This window comes from Mus caroli, unplaced genomic scaffold (assembly GCF_978045245.1).
Source record: "Mus caroli unplaced genomic scaffold, Mus_caroli_1 scaffold_14, whole genome shotgun sequence".
Lineage (NCBI taxonomy): Eukaryota > Metazoa > Chordata > Mammalia > Rodentia > Muridae > Mus > Mus caroli.
In genome coordinates, this window is record NW_028227269.1 from 1,917,654 (window position 1) to 1,934,512 (window position 16,859).

The 16,859-nt window shown below is 45.9% G+C and overlaps 2 protein-coding genes across 2 annotated transcripts; both read left to right on the plus strand.

Annotated features, from left to right (window-relative positions):
* The first annotated feature begins 474 nt into the window (after window positions 1-474).
* Tp53i3 (tumor protein p53 inducible protein 3) lies at window positions 475-7,585 on the plus strand. The gene is given in 12 exon segments (XM_021179540.3): window positions 475-608; window positions 3,087-3,225; window positions 3,227-3,279; window positions 3,281-3,334; window positions 3,941-4,017; window positions 4,020-4,164; window positions 4,166-4,185; window positions 6,354-6,427; window positions 6,626-6,695; window positions 7,306-7,356; window positions 7,359-7,418; window positions 7,421-7,585. Coding segments are annotated over 12 exon segments (927 nt in total). The 5' UTR covers window positions 475-477; the 3' UTR covers window positions 7,474-7,585.
* Window positions 7,586-7,849: 264 nt separating this feature from the next.
* Window positions 7,850-16,622, plus strand: Sf3b6 (splicing factor 3b subunit 6). The gene is made up of 4 exons (XM_021179404.3): window positions 7,850-8,130; window positions 11,151-11,269; window positions 16,122-16,260; window positions 16,385-16,622. The coding sequence occupies exons 1-4, from the start codon at window positions 8,101-8,103 to the stop codon at window positions 16,472-16,474; spliced, it is 378 nt and encodes a 125-aa protein (XP_021035063.1). The 5' UTR covers window positions 7,850-8,100; the 3' UTR covers window positions 16,475-16,622.
* The last annotated feature ends 237 nt before the right edge of the window (window positions 16,623-16,859 follow it).

Genomic DNA, 16,859 nt, shown 5'->3' on the forward strand with positions numbered 1-16,859 from the left:
CTCTAAAGTTTTGTCCTTATACCCACAGATAAGTATACTCCTCACCCCTCATCAAGGAAACAACAGGCAGAGACTGCCTCAGAAAACCATCACCAATTTTTCAGAGTTCAGGCTGAGGAAGTGGCAGCTGAGAGCAAGCCCTTGACTCTGGGATGCAGCCACAGCAACTAAAGGAACCATGTTGGGCAGTACCTGCTGAGCCAGCTTGTTTAAGTCATTCCCATGGCCTGAAGGGGCCTGCCAACAGGACTAGGGATTCCAACCCAGAAAAGAGTAATGTGTTTCTAGACCTGGATAGGCATTGCCTTCCAGGATCCAAGAGCCAATCTAGAGATTGCAAGGTCCTGTGAGACAGGATTGGGGATCTTAGCCAGTGGACACTTGCAGTGAATACTGAACAAGGGTGTCCTCCCTTCTTCCCCTCAGAGCCTAGAGTTTCTGTCTGCCACCCAGTATCCTCAGACAGCATTGCTGGTGATGCACTTTGACTGGCCAGGTGGACCAGAAAACCTTTTTTTATGTGAAAGATCTGGCCAACCAAGCCCAGGAGATGGTGAAGACCTCCTGAAGGTGACAGCCAGCATCCTAAACATGGCTGGCATACTCTAGTACCTAGGGATTCCAATGGTCAATGCAGGACAGACTCCAGAGATCTTTGTTTTCAGTGGGCTGAGCAGATGCAGAGAAGATGTTAGTGTGCTGGGTATTCTGAGACCCGAAGATGTGGCCACTTCGCTTACATCAAATGAGGGGGTTGTGCTGATGCTGTAGCTCACTTGCAGAACCTTTGCCTAGCAAGCTCCAGGCCCTGTGTAATCCCCACAACAAAAACCAAGAGTATCTGCAAAGCAGAATTCACCATGTGTTCACACATTATCTTCTCTGGCATCCTCACAAGGGGTAGGGATGGACAATTTGTTTTTTTTTTGTTTTTTTTTTTTTTTTTGGTTTTTCGGTTTTTCGAGACAGGGTTTCTCTGTGTAGTCGTGGCTGTCCTGGAACTCACTCTGTAGCCCAGGCTGGCCTCGAACTCAGAAATCCGCCTGCCTCTGCCTCCCAAGTGCTGGGATTAAAGGCGTGCGCCACCACGCCCGGCCCGGACAATTTGTTGAAACAGGGAGGATGTGTGTGTAAGGGGTGGGGTACATTTGGCCTTAATTAACTCCTCAGACAATCCTATTTATATATTACAGAGTCACCAAGGAAGGCATAGAACAAAGTCAATCACAGTCCCTTTAGATTTCCACCCCCAATTTCATAAATGACTTATCAGAACTGCTGTGCACACGGACTCCAAACTGGACAAAGTGCTTGTTAATTAAACTTTGGTTAGGATTTTCTCTTCACTGGCCTTGATTTTAACCCATCCAAAGCCTAGTTAGTCTATGATCTCTTTTTAACAGACTCTTGAAAATAGCTTGGCTTTCAGGTAGCATCAAGGGAAACAACTGTGTGCACCAATGTGGACTGATTAATAAGTTACAATTTAAAAAACCTCTCGCCCACGCTCCTGTAAGTGAACCAGATAAAATCACTGGTTCAGAAAGAGTTAAAATCCAACCATAAGACGGAATGCTAACAGGTAACTTTTATTCATTTATTGTTTTAATTTTAAAACAAAGTATGTAGCCCAGGATAATCTGAAACTTGAGACTACCGTAACTCAGTCTCCAGAATGCTGACATTATAAACATGCACCACCGAGGCAGCCTACAAGTTTAAGAATGAGAATCCCAGTACTGTAGAGGATGAGGTAGGAGGATCGCTTCAAGTTTGAGGCCAACATGGGCTACAAAGAAAGATCCTGTGGTGGTGGTGGTTGTAGGGTTAAACCAAGTACTATAAAAATTAAATGATGTAGGGCCAGGGGCATAACTCCACGGTAGAATATTCGCCTAAGATGCTCAAGGTCCCCAGTATCGCAAAAACAAACAAAGCGAAGCAGATTTATACAAGCAAGGAAGAGTGAGACATAATTCAGCTGGCAGCGTGCCTGTCTAGCACGCATAGCTCTGGGTTTGATCTCCGGGCTGCATAAACTAGGACAGTGCTTCCTTCACAGCTGTTGGTTGGGATCAATTAGAAATGTCCATCAAGGGCTGTGAAGATGATTCCGTTGGTGAACTGCTTTAGCAGCGAGCAGAAAGACCTGCCCTTGGACTGTAAGCACAACAACTAAGAAATGCTGTGGGCCTGTCATCCCAGAGACAGGAACCCATGGGGACTTGCTGGCAAGCCTGTCCAGCTGAGCCAATAATTCTGGGTTCACTGAGAGATTCTGACTCAAACCATAAGGTGGAGAAGACTTGAGAAGATACTGTATTGACATGCTTCCACATGCACGCACACACAGATGTGTATGCACACACAGAGAAAGAAATGTGCATCAGAATCAGCTAGGGAACTTTGTAACATGAACATGTCAGGGCCAGGCAACTGTAGTTTGAAATGGTTCTGATGCAAAACTGCAGTTAAGTCGTTATGGTCTAAAGCCTTTGAGGCCCAGGGCAATAACAGAGTTTGTCATTCATTAAATATCAGTCATTTCTTTTTTTTAATAGATGTATTTATTTATTATGAGTACACTGTAGCTATCTTCAGACACACCAGAAGAGGACATTGGGTCCTATTACAGATGGTTCTGAGCTACCATGTGGTTGCTGGGAATTGAACTCAGGACCTCTGGAAGAGCAGTCAGTGCTCTTAACCACTGAGCCATCTCTCCAGCCCAATATCAGTCATTTCTGAGAAGTCCAATTTTGTTCCTAGGTTCTCTAATAATTTACTTTGCAATCTTTGTAAGCCACATCCCCACATTGGCGCCTTCCTTTGTACAACAAATGGCTTCAACAAAGTATCTAGCTGAGAATCTATCGGTTATAACACCACTGATTTTTGTGACCTGTGGCTTTTTATTTACAGAAACCAAGCCATTTCCCTCTCCTTTTTTCTTACTCACAAAACTGGACTTCGTCCTGAAATTTTTCTCCAAGAAAAGGAAGAGCTGTTGAAGAGGGGCCAGGGCTGGTGACACACAGGTCTCTGAGCATGTTCCCTACTTACTGTTCCTTTCTGCAGTGACTGAGCCAGTATGTGGCACCCCCAGGAGCCAGTAGCATTTTGGAACTTGAGTAACTGGGACATGTGGATGAGCTGGAGCTGGAGCCTGGCTGCTAGGGACACAGGAAGAGAAGAGATTTGGCCATGGCTCTGCTGCCTGGTGGAAGCTAAAGCTCAGTGCCTCGCTGTCCCTGAAGCTCTCCTTGTACCCATCCCACAACTGAGTGTCTCAAGCTGCAGCCATCCCAGAGGTCTGGACTACAGCCTTTCAGATGTCACTTCTTGAGAAAGCTTGATGCTCATTTCCATAGCATGGCTCATTCCATAGTAAACCAACTTCTCTGAGCCCCAGCAATCCTCTAGGACACCCATTACCCTGCCCTGAAGGATCACTGAAGGCCATGGCCATCAAACCATGCTAGATGGCTTACTATGGGGGCTGGGAGCCAAAGTTAGCAGATAGGAGGTCTGTGCATATCTTAACACAAGACCCAGGAGCAATCTGCACCTCAAATCATGCGGACTTGTCTTTAGGGTCCAGGGCAATAGAAGAAGAAGACTAGGAGTGTGTCTCAGAGGTAGAACATTTTCCTAGCATGCTCAGGGGTCCCGACTTTGGTCCTCAACAATGAAAAAGAAAAGGATTTCTTCAGTATACTTTGTATTTTGAATAGAGATGATGGATGTGGCTACAATATTTTTGTAACTAAAGCCCATTTTCCCCTTGATCAGAGACAATAAGGAACACACACAAGGAAAGAAAAAGAAAAGAGAGAGGCAGAGATGGAGAACTGTCAATGCTCCCCTTCAAAATGCAAGCGACTTGGCATTTGGTCCAAGGGTCAGCTGATGTACACAGGCTATTTCTATACTTGGACAGAAGAGAAAGTTCCACAGTTTCTCTGCTTTCCATCCCAGGCCATGTTCAGGCTGGAGGCTTTGTGCTGATCCACGGAGATCCAGTGAAGCAGGCACAGATGTCATCCAGCTGGCTTGGGGTGCTGGCATTGTTCTTCTGGTTAGAGCTGGCTTCCAGCATAAGCTTCAAATGGCAAGGAAGCTCATGGCTGCAGCTGGATTCAGTTATAGAGAAGATTTTTCTGAAAACTCTAAGATTCATTAAAGGTAAGGCACTCGCAGCTCAGCAGGCACCAAAAGATGATGCAGCACAGACTAATCTAGAGATGGTCAAAGAGGGGCTGGGGTGGGAACCCGGGAAGCAGGTGTGTCTGTGTGTGTGTTCTAATACCAAATCTGGATTTTTTTGAAGACAAGGTTTCCTGTATTCATGCTGGCCTCAAACTCACGGTAGCAGGGTGACCTTGAGCTTCTGTTTCTCTGACCTCTCATCTCCTGAGTGCTGGGATTATAGATGTGTACCATCTTGCCTGGATTATGTAACTCTGGGGGGTCAAAACTGTCTTAGTTAGGGTTCTACTACTGTGAACAGACACCATGACCAAGGCAACTCTTATAAGGACATTTAACTGGGGCTGGCTTACAGATTCAGAGGTTCAGTCAATTATCATCAAGGCTAGAGCATGGCAGCATCTCATGGCAGGCATGGTGCAGGCAGAGCTGAGAGTTCTACATCTTCGTCTGGAAGCTGCTATGGGAATACTGATTTCCAGGAAGCTAGGATGAGGCTCTTAAGCCTACGCCCACAAGGACACACTTACTCCCAAAGGCCACACCTCCTAATAGTGCCACTCCCTAGGCCAAGTATATACAAACCATCACAAAAAGCCAAGGCTTCATGCATGGTAGGTAGACACTATACCAACTGAGCTACATTTTAGCACAAATCTGTCTTTTTTTTCCCCCATTCATCTTTTTCCATTTTCCTTGTGAGTAGAAAGGGAGAGATGAGAACAAAGCTGACAGCCCCTGCAGACCTGTAGCGGCATTGGCTACTTTGTGGGTTCTCTTTTTTTCTACCCTTCTCCATTCCTTTTCTTCTACCCTTTCAACCCCCTAACGCTAGATAGGGGAGAAACAAGGATAGACAGGAAGGGGGACAGAGCCATAGGTCGACTACTTCCTGCTGGTTAGGGCCATTGCTCTCCTTGGGGCAAGTTTAATCCTCCCATTCAGGATACCTAATTTCCTGTTTCTTCTCTGTGCACAACTACTTAAACCATGATAATCCAACTCACCCGCCTCTCAGGGCCCTAGCATTTACATTCCCCTTTGAAGGAAGAGTCCCCAGAATTCCAAACATCGTGTGATCTCAGAAACTGCCTGCAGCTGACAAATCCCACCCCTGCAAGAGCACAAGGCCAGTCCTAGTCAGCAGCTGTGGACAATCTAAAGCAGCCCATAGACCACACCTGGGATGAAAATGAAAACATATTCCCATAATATGTCTGTGATTTTCAAAGAAATCAAAATTTTCACTACACAGACCCCCTAAGTTAGATGTGGACAATCAATCAGTCTGCGCTGTGGTCTGGAACAGGACTTCCTCTTTCCCACTGTTACCCATGCCTGGATGCCGGAATGGATTTATTGGGGCGGGGGGGTGGGAGATGAGATAAAATACCAGGTCTTGGTGTAGTTATTCCCACCTCTGTGATGAGGTGGGGAACAGGGGTTCAGGTAGGAGATGCACAAGGTAACACATGCTATTATAATTCCACTCACTACAGTCTTTCTACAGCCAGTGCTTCAGGTCCAACCGTACTTGCCTCCTGCGCTTGTAGTGATTTGTTATTTTCGGGCAAGGCCTCACTAGGTAGCCCAGGCTAGCCTCAAGCTCGAACTCTCCCTGCTTCAAACTCCACGCGCTGGGGTTATAGGCACGCACAGCCACACCTACGTTTATCTTTACTCACATGTCCAGAGATATACCTTGAAACCTTATGAGTACAAAGGCAGTTTTCTGGGTGACAATCCTACTTTCTTTCGCTTACCACCCACCTCATTATCCCTAGATCGCAGCAAACTAGTGATCGGACTACCTCATTTAAAAAGTAGTTTTAAAGGCTGGGCGTGGTGGCGCACGCTTTTAATCCCAGCACTCGGGAGGCAGAGGCAGGCGGATTTCTGAGTTCGAGGCCAGCCTGGTCTACAAAGTGAGTGCCAGGACAGCCAGGGCTACACAGAGAAACCCTGTCTCGAAAAACCAAAAAAAAAAAAAAAAAAGTAGTTTTAAAGGCCGGGCGTGGTGGCGCACGCTTTTAATCCCAGCACTCGGGAGGCAGAGGCAGGCAAACTGCCTTTGTACTCAGAAACGCATGTTTGCGTTTAACATGACTACTGATCTCTCTCTGGAAGATGCTGACGTTGATCCTATTGGGAGAAGAATGTCAACTGCCCGGCTCTTGATGGTTGCTAGGCTCTCTGTGGCTTAATAGGAGGAGCTGATGTTAGTTTTAGTGGGCCCTGTTTTTTAAAACTACTTTTTTGTTTGTTTGGGGTTTTTTGTTTTGTTTTTTGTTTTTCGAGACAGGGTTTCTCTGTATAGCCCTGGCTGTCCTGTAGACCAGGCTGGCCTCGAACTCAGAAATCTGCCTGCCTCTGCCTCCCAAGTGCTGGGATTAAAAGCGTGCGCCACCACGCCCAGCCTTTAAAACTACTTTTTAAATGAGGTAGTCCGATCTCTAGTTTGCTGCGATCTAGGGATAATGAGGTGGGTGGTAAGCGAAAGAAAGTAGGATTGTCACCCAGAAAACTGCCTTTGTACAAACAGCTTGCTTTAGGGAACCTATAAATAAGTCTGCTACCTTGTGTACCAATTGGTAACTGTGTTCAGAGAATTAATTCTCTAAACGCTCCCACATATTTCTATACTTCATATTTATATGTTTCTATCAGAATGAGCAAAAACATGGCCATAGTATTAAGTCCTCACATAGGTCCAAGGCTTTGTTTTCAGGGTAGACCTCTTCTCAGTATACCAAGAAAGCTTGTGTAAGCTTGGACCTTCAACAGATTTATGTTCCTAAAGTCCTCTGTAGCATTATAGAAGGAGCCAGCTTTGGGAATATATCCCATCAGTTTCGCAGCGATAAGGATTCAGCATTCCTTTTGTGTTAAGCTATGTAAGTCTGACACTTACACTAGTATTTTCCTGCAGCCTTCAATCTTACCTGGTACAGAATGAGAGTGCACATTTGAAAGCATGCTCTTTCCTGATGGGAAGTGAAAGGGTGTGCTGTTTTAGATACTCAGAATATTAGGGCTAGGCAGGATGGGGAATAACAGGGTTAAGGCCTTTCTTCAGGCGAATAATCTTTTCCTTAGTACAAACACCGGTGAAAACCTCCACGGAGCAGATTCTGCCCTTCTCTGCAAACAACCCCAACGTCTGCTGCCGGTTCTGGATAGAGTCTACCCGGCAACTTATATTCAAGTGGCTAATATGTGGAGGCTAACAGGAACGTGGGCAAAATCGTCTTGGAGCTGCCCTAGTGGAGGACCTCCGAGCAAACTTGGAAGTGGCCTCTCTTCCCATGTGCGCTCCTGTAAATAAAAAGGTGTATGTGACGGGTTGTGTGCTGTGTTTGCGTGGACAGGGGCCGCGGGAACCCGGTGAGGGAGTTCGACGGTCAGGTGAAGCGCGACCTGAGGCCCAGGCCCGGGGATCGGCCTTCCGAGCAAAGTTCAGATTGGGACCCCTGTTGGAAGCGCTGGCGAGACGGGTTCCCCTCCGCGACCTAGGCGCAAAATCGCAGCCTCTGGGTCAGATCTCTCTCATGGACCCCGCCCCTCGCTCCTTAAGCCACACCCCTCAAGCGGAACACCTCCCCTCCCTTGGCATTCGCCCCGCCCCTTCCGGTCCGCTATCCGGAAGCGCCTTGGAGTTCGCTACTTCGCTTTCCGGCTTGAGAATGCGTTCTCTGTAGTGTGACTTGGAGCATCTTTTCTAGGACGTAAACGCGTCCTAATTTGAGACGCGGACTTTCCGGCATTGCTGTAAAAGCTTCCGGCACTACCTGGCTGTAAATACTCTGTATCTGACGCCGCGTCGCCCACGAAGGCGATCAGGTTTAGAAATATCCAGAGGGATCCTACGGTAACCTACATCAGCCCGCCAAGATGGCGATGCAAGCGGCTAAGAGGGCGAATGTGAGTACCCCGCTTTCTGCGTGATAGGGAAGTGATGTTGTTGCTTGGCTGTCGCTGCGTGCATGGGGAGCGTTTTTTGTCCCTCCATCCATAGTTGGGGAATCTTGTTATCAGTTCTGTCAAAGGAGGTTCTATCCTGGGCTCGTCCTCAGGGGTGTGTTCCTTGAGCGACTTTTCGCCCCGCCCCTATTGAGAGCCCCCCCCCCCCCCCCCAGGTATCAGTGACCTCATAAGGCCTACACCTAGGACCAGGCGTTAGGCTCTTCTGAGTTAAAAAAGACGTGCGGAGAAACTATTTGGTTCCTTGCCAGCTGGAGCCAGGGATTTTTCTCGAATGTAGAACTTTGGGAATTCTCTATTAATATATGTAAGCACCTGCTGTGTCTCTTGTCTTGCATACGGGAAGCAATTAATCAGTTGGATTTATTCAACACTACTGTGTGCCACATGCCGGTGTTAAGTGTTAGGACACAGTAGTGAATTAAAGGACTAGTCGGGCTTATGTTCTACTGTTGTCAGTGAGTGTTACCAAAACCTTTAAGGAAAAAAAAAACTTTTCAAGAAATTAAGAAGTGGTTAAAACTTAGAATCACACCAAAACAAAGACACATAATTGACCATTGGATATCCTGATGAAGATTTTGGGCAACCGCGATTATGTGATCATTTCAGTGAATGAAAACTTAGTTCCTGTAAAATGAAAAGATGGTAGGAGTTAAGACAAAGCTGTAGAGCTGATTCTATGATTTTTCTTTTTTTGTTTGTTTTTTTTTTTGGTTTTTTGAGACAGGGTTTCTCTTTATAGCTCTGGCTGTCCTGGCACTCACTTTGTAGACCAGGCTGGCCTCGAACTCAGAAATCCGCCTGCCTCTGCCTCCCGAGTGCTGGGATTAAAGGCGTGCGCCACCACGCCCGGCGATTTTTCTTATTAATAGAGAAATTGAATTGTTTTAAAGATACCTAAAGTGCTTTTTATATACCAACGAGAGTGAACCAACATAATGGGAGAGACCTGATATGTAAAATTCCAGAGTAAAACTGGAATGTGGCTCAGTGATCGAGTGCTCGCCTAGTAGGCATGAGTCTGGATTTGACTCCCAGCACCTCAAACCATGACAACCAAAAATAATTAAAGAAGGGAGTGGTTGGTACACCAATAGAAGAAAAAAATAGATGGATGGACATGGATGGATAAAGTTTACAATAGGAATATATAGTTACCATTTGATCATATCTGTTTTCTTCAAGAAGTGTGGAGCCCCGGGTCATATCCTATGTTGCCCAGAAGAGTATAGAGCCTTTTCAAATTTTACAGGGGGTGATGGTGGTGAAGTTTTAGAAGAGAAGAGAGAGACTTACACAGTGTTTTGCACAGTGAGAAAGCAGATTTACTGGAGAAATATATTTGTGTGGCAGTTGTTGATTATCAAACTTGACCTGGAAATCTTAAACTTTTATAGTTTGTCTGATAATTATCAGCACTACTCATTTGAAGGCAGGGATACGGGTTTTTACACTCATGTTTATTTATTAGTGTATGTGTATGTGCATGTGCTACAAAGCACATGTAGAGGCCAGAGGACAATTTTTGGGAGTCAATTCTCTACCCTGTGGATTCCAGGGATTGACAGGTCACCAGGCTTGCTGGCGAGGGCCTTTCACATGCTGAGCTAGCTCACTAGCCTGAGGGTAAATATCTTATTCTTTCATTCATATAATACTTAGCTTCATACCAAAAGTCGTGTTGGTTTAATAAGTGATTACTGAAAATGTTTTGTCTGAGCTGGGCATGATGGCGAATGCCTTTAATCCCAGCACTCGGGAGGCAGAGGCAGGCAGATCTCTGAGTTCCAGGCCAGCCTGGTCTACAGAGTGAGTTCCAGAGCAGTCAGGGCTACACAGAGACACCCTGCCTCGTAAAACCAAAAACAGAAAAAAGAAAAAGAAAATGTTTTGTCTGGTATGTAATTGACTGTAGTAGCAAAGAGGGAACTGTGAGTCAGCTGTAGAGGAAGAAGGCTAAGAATGAGGAGTATACAGTGGGTTAAGACAGGCAACAGACCAGGCCACAGTATCAATTGTCACAGATAGGAGGAACAACAAGAAGGGTGAGAGTGAAGAGTGTATAGCAGGTCAAGACAAGCCACAGACCAGGGCACAGTATCAATGTCACTGATAGAAAGGAACAACAGCCAGGCGCCTAGAAGGCTGACAAAGGAACGCTGGAATGAAAAGACGTTAGTAAAGATACTTTCAGGTGGTAGCTCAGGTCTGGGTGTCCTATAAAGAAGATGAGTCAGTCAGGACAGACTTTCCTTTTCAGCCTGCATGACTGAAAACAGAAGCAAGATTTAAAAAAAGGTAGAGCTGGAAAGTGCAGGGAAGGTAGACACCTTGTCTTTCATTCAAGGCATCTCTCTTAATACCTAGCTCACTGTGTACATTTAAAAGGCACTTAGTAGCTGGGCAGTGGTAGCGCACGCCTTTAATCCCAGCACTCAGGAGGCAGAGGCAGGTGGATGTCTGACTTCGAGGCCAGCCTGGTCTACAGAGTGAGTTCCAGGACAGCCCGGGCTACACAGAGAAACCCTGTCTCAGCCCCCCCCCCCCCAAAAAAAAGGCCCTTAGTAACTGTTTGATGCAAGTGAAGAGGAGCCCAGTACTTTGTTTTGTGTGGATTGGGAGGACCAGATCATCTGCTCAACTGGGGACTAGAAGCTGGTGGGAGGGAAGGGAAAGCCTGTAAGAACAAGAGAAGTCACTGATGCAGGTTCCTAAGACATGAGAAGGCTTATGAGTGGGGTTTCACTGTCCTTTCTTCTCCAGGAGACACTAAGGATGTGTAAGTGACCTGGGGATCCTTGTTAGGTTACTTGCTCCTCACAGTCTTCCCTCTGCTGACTCCCTGAGGAGCATCCGGTGGTAGTTCTTACTCTTGGCTTCTTCTTTGGCATCACTGGGGTCTTTACCATGACCGCACTGCTCTCCTTCAGTATAATGATCCTTATTTCTCATTTTAGATTCGCCTCCCACCTGAAGTAAATCGGATTTTGTATATAAGGAATTTGCCATACAAAATCACGGCAGAAGAAATGTATGATATATTTGGGAAATATGGACCTATTCGTCAAATCAGAGTGTAAGTTTTTCTAAGACATAATATCACTTAAAGGATATGGTTGTCTAATCTGTAATCTCCGAGTTGTAGCTTGCAGCAGGACTGCACTGTATGGTATGTAGTGATGTGTCTGCTTTGCAGTGAGACTATAAGACCCTTGAGTAAAAGTTCCTTTCTAATATCATGTAATATTTAGTGATAACATCTTCTAATTCTGAATCAAACCATTAAACTACAGTACCTAAACTTGTGCCATTTAAGGGTCCCTCTGGAAGGATTTTTAAAGCTTTTATTTTTTTAGTCATAATGTTTCTCTTCAGGAAGGCACCATTGAAAAGGTCCTGTGGGTTTGAACCCAGGACCCTGTACATGCTAGGCAGGCACTGACCTTTGAGCTATAATCCCAACCCAACTATATTTTTTTTTATAAGTTTTCTGTAGTAAGTATGGTGGGCCACGCCTGTAATCTCAGTTTGTACGTAGAGGCAAGGGTTGAAAGTGATTCTCATCTATACAGTGATTTTGAGTCAGCCTGATTTTTTTAAGACCATAGCTCAAGTCAAGCTGAAGATTTTCTTTTTATAACCTCAGAGCCCCTTCCTGGCTTTTAAGACCATGAGAACCTGAAGCCTTTGCTTTCAAACGACCACCATCTCTCCTGGGAGTAAACTGCTTCCTGGGAATATACCATCATTTGTAATGGATTCCCATTAGTAGCCAAATGAAGATGAAGCAAAAATACCATAGAAGGAGTGCTCTCTTTAGAAGGTCTCAATCCTCTGAACAGCTGCTAAGGGCTTTGTAATCCCTACTGAATACATTTTGTCTGTATTTTGAGGAATGCAAGAATTCTAGGTCCTTCAAAGAACAAATAATAATATGTAGATAGTCTCTGATTTGAGAGCCAGGAAACAAGGGTTTGCCTTTAATGCCTGTAACTAGCCATGTGCCAAGCAGCTAGATTTTCTTTCTTCTGTAAGATAACTTGGATGGTGGCCCTTTGGTCCTCAATGAGAAGGCAGTGTGATAAATGGGCTGCATCGGTTGTTAGACCTGAGTTCAAGTTTAAGTAAGACTGGGCAGAGTGCTTCATCTGTCTCGGCTTCAGTTGTCCATGAGCTTGGGTCAAGTTGCACAGTTTGTACATCCAGTCACTCTCCATAAAGCCACGGAGCCTTCTCTGTCCATCCCTTACTTACTCCTAAGGCTTTTTAGTTAATACATGCTCATGCTACTGCCCACGAACTCAACTGTCTTTCTTGGCAGAGGTGACAGCCTCCAGGCTTTGTGTTGATAGCATTGCTGCATGATCCATAGTAACCTCCCATACACACACGCACGCGCGCGCGCGCACACACACGCGCGCGCAAATGAATAGGACTGGAGGTACAGCTTATTAGTTGAGTGTGCAAGGCCTTGAGTTCAATCCTCAATAAAAAGAAAATGAATAAATAAAATAAAAGCATGGCTGTGATTAATTTATGAAGGCATTATAAAGCTTACTTATAGCACTCACTTGAGAGAAGTTTAAGTCAGAGTTAGAGAATGCTACCAAAGCCACAACATAAGAACTAGTCATGGTAGCCGGGCATGGTGGCACACGCCTTTAATCCCAGCACTCCGGAGGCAGAGACAGGTGGATCTCTGAGTTTGAGGCCAGCCTGGTCTACAAAGTGAGTTCCAGGACAGCCAGGGCTACACAGAGAAACCCTGTCTCAAAAAACCAAAAAAAAAAAAAAAAGAACTAGTCATGGTAGAACACACCTGTAATCAGAGCCACATTGGAGACAGAGGCAGAAAGACTGCAAGTTTGAGACCAGTCTGGGCAGTAAAGTGTAGCAAATTCAATACGGCAGGGGTTACAGCTTGGTAGTAGAGGCAGCCAAAGGATGAGCGGAGCCACAGTAGCTCAGGGCCTTGGCTTCCAAGCTTCTCTCGGGCTGCTCAGCACAGCCGCTCTGACCGGCTCCTTCTCAGCCTAGTCTCAGCTTCGGGAAAGACTTTTCAGAGAGGTTTCCCCTGTCCCAGCTCTCCTTTCCTCATGTGGCTCCATATGATCTGGGATTCATACTTGTTTTGTTTTGTTTGGTTTTTCCAGACAGGGTTTCTCTGTGTAGCCCTGGCTGTCCTAGAACTCACTTTGTAGACCAGGCTGGCCTCAAACTCAGAGACTGGCTTGCCTCTGCCTCCTGAGTGCAGCTAGTACTGACTTTCTACAGTGGAATTTGGTAAAAACCTAGCCATGCTTCTTCATGCACCAGGACAACTGATCACTCTACCTGACATGTAATTGTCACATGGTACTTTGTATTCTTTACAGCCTTTTAACATTGTTACCTTTCCTATTAAAGTCCTTCATAGGGGTTGGAAAGATGGCTCTGGGGTTAAGAGCGCTTCCCACTCTTCCAGAGGGCCCAAAGTTCTGTTCCCAGCACCCACTTTGGGTGGCTCACAGCTGCCTGTAGCTCTGGTTCCAGTTGGGTCGTATATCACGTCTGGCTTCCCAAGGGCACCTGCTCTACATATAAACACCTCCACACAGAACATGCACAGTTTTTTGTTTTGTTTTCCTTTTTGAGGTAGGGTTTCACCGTGTAGCAATGGCTGTCCTGGAACTCTGTAGACTCAGAGATCTGCCTGTGTCTGCCTTCTGAGTGCTGGAATTAAAGGTGTTATAGTTCAGTTGTAGAACACTTGCCTAGTACGTGATAGGACTCCAGTTTATTCCCTGGAACGTGAAAAAAGAAAAAAAGAATGTGGGTTAGGCTTTGTCCCTATTGCAGTTCTTAAGAAGAAATAGGAGGAGAGAGCTTCATAGAAGATGAATGCATGGACCAATTAATAAGGGAATAGTGGGCTGCTTCAAACAGGTAACAGCAGGTTCTCCTGCTGGGAACCCAAAGTGGCAAGACAGAAGTAACTCAAGACATTCTCTGACCGTCACACACATGCTGTGGCACATGATTCACCCAGTGCTTATGCACACGATGAGGAGGAGGAGAAGGAGGAGAAGGAGGAGGTGATGTGGTGGTGGTGGTAGTGATGGTAGTGATGGTAGAAAGTAGATCTCTAGCTTTCAAATGAATGTTAGCAAGTGCAGTATGTTGCAAGGCACTATGGTAATAAAACATATTACCACTTTTAAGCTGGGTTGGGTGGAATTTCAGTACTTGGGAGGCTAACATGGGTAGAATGAGTTTGCAGCCAACCTAGGCTACATATGGAGATCTTGTCTGGGAAAAAAGAAAAAAAAACTTAACTTTGCCCTTAAGGAACGCAGACTTCCCCACCCCTCTTTGGACAGTTCTCAACTTGCATACCTAATACAATACTGAAAATGATTAAACTGTTAATAGTTATTACTATACCAAGAGAATAAAACATATAAAAATCCCTCCTTGAATGGGACATGGTAATGTCCTGGAGACTGAGGCAGGAGGATTACAAGTTCAAGGTAAGGGCAGTGTAGACCACATAGGGAGTGTTTGTCTGAAACAAACATCCCCTGTCAGATCCTGGCATCAGCCCTGGACTCCCTAGCCACACCCACCACCTCCATCCGTTCTCTTCCTGCCTCTGAGCAGGGTCTAGATTGGAGAGGAGGAATAGGAGTTCACTGTGTTTCCACAGCAAAAGATGCTGACTCCCTGTCCCTTTTGGGGATGGGGGTGCTATTTTGAGACAGGGTCTCTGCATAGCTTACTATGTAAACTTAAACTGGCTTTGAACTCAGAGAGATCCACCTGCCTCTGTCTCCCAGGTGCTTGGATTAAAGGTATCTGCTACCATGCCCAGAGATTTGATTTTTGGTTTGGTGGTTCTTGATTTTCCAGACAGGTTTTTGTGTGTGTGTGTGTAATAGTTCTGGAACTCACTCTGTAGACCAGGCTGGCATTGAACTCAGAGATTCCCTTGCCTCTGTTTCCCAAGTGCCGGGATTAAAGGTGTGTGCTACCACCTCCCAGCTCCAAAGGTATGATTTTGAAGTGAGACTTTTACATGCCTTTACTTGTCCTTCTGAGCCAGAATAGTGTTTTGGTTCACCTACTATGTGATGAGTATTGGCAGGTGAAGAGTCAGCCCACAGTCCCAAACCTCATCCAATGGCTGCATAAGGGGTCTATTTTATATTCCAGACCATTGGGAAGTGGGCTCCCTGACAACTGTACACATTGACCTTGGCCACGCGATGCCTGCAGATCAGGGCTCCTGTGGCTTCTCTCACTTACCCAGCTCTCTGAGGAAGCCCGGGGGCCAAGAGAAGATGAGGCAGGGAGTAGTGATCCTAGGAGGATCCTGCAGGTGGATACGGGCCCCACCTGCCAGCATTTTGCCAGACTCACAGGTAGCACTGCTTCTGTCCTCTGAGCAGAAGCTGTTTCCCCTGCCGAAGGCTGCACAGTGAACACGAGAGCCTTGATCAGCCATTACTGGCTAGCAGGCCATCAGTCCTAGGTACTGTTCCACGTCAAGCCTGAGGAGTTACTCTGAGCACAGTGTGTGCTGGTCTCACACAGCTTTGATTGGGCTCATGTGTATGCAGCTTTGCTCTTAGTGTTAAGATATTCCACTTCAAAGCACATTAGCTTAAAAAGTACACGCTCCTTTAGCTTATCTAGTCATAGTGTTTGTTCCCTCGGCTATTTTTTCAGGTTGATTTCAAATTACTTACACTTATTTCTGTTGTCTCCAATCAGTTCTTACAGGGCTGAGAGTAGAGCCCAGCAGTAGAGAGAGCACTTGGAACAGGGGGCTTGGATATGTCCTTTGTAGTTTTAAAATTTCAGTGCCAAAATAAACAAGACCCAGTTACAGGTTCAAAAAGACTGGAAATTGTTGATGCTTAGGTAACTGTCTTCTAACTGTTGTGCAGAGGGAATACACCTGAAACCAGAGGAACAGCCTATGTGGTCTATGAAGACATCTTTGATGCTAAGAATGCCTGCGACCACCTATCAGGATTCAACGTTTGTAACAGATACCTTGTGGTTTTGTATTACAATGCTAACCGGGTGAGTGCAGCCCACTCTACAGAGAGGCTGGTGCTGGGTGTGGGGTTCCCTCTAGACTAGTGCTGCTGGTGAGCTAGCTGTGTAGCTCAGTCCCCGTTAACCGTGGTGCTTGTCATGCTTGTAGGCATTTCAGAAGATGGACACCAAGAAGAAGGAGGAGCAGCTGAAACTTCTCAAGGAGAAGTATGGCATCAACACAGACCCTCCCAAGTGACTAGCAGCCACGCGTGGCCCTGGCTCCCTGTTCTCTTCCTTTGTAACTAGTACTGAATACGGTGACTTCTTATTTGAGAGCTAGAATGACTCGTGTGGAAGTTTTCTAGCATTAGAAAAGATGTTAATAAACTTGTAGCTTTTTTGTATGTGTCAGTGTTTTCGGTTAAACTTCTCACTTCTTTTTCGTAATATCAGTAAAAAAACAAATGAGGAGAAAGCCATGTAGGGTTATAGACGAGCTGAGGACTGAGGTGCTTGTGGTGGGGATGCTCGGCCTGGGGCGCCCTGCTGTTAGCAGTGTAACCTCAGTGGAGTGCTATGTTGCTGAGAGCATGGGCTTTAAGCCCCTCATAGTAGATTTTAGTCTCTCTCTGCTCTCTTTC

What these genes read in the sequence shown, in the direction of transcription:
- Sf3b6 (XM_021179404.3), top strand. Translation starts at nt 8,101, where the DNA reads ATGGCGATGCAAGCGGCTAAGAGGGCGAAT. An exon ending in AAGCGGCTAAGAGGGCGAAT is followed by an intron (nt 8,131 to 11,150) that starts GTGAGTACCCCG and finishes TTCTCATTTTAG; the next exon opens with ATTCGCCTCCCACCTGAAGT. An exon ending in TGTATTACAATGCTAACCGG is followed by an intron (nt 16,261 to 16,384) that starts GTGAGTGCAGCC and finishes TCATGCTTGTAG; the next exon opens with GCATTTCAGAAGATGGACAC.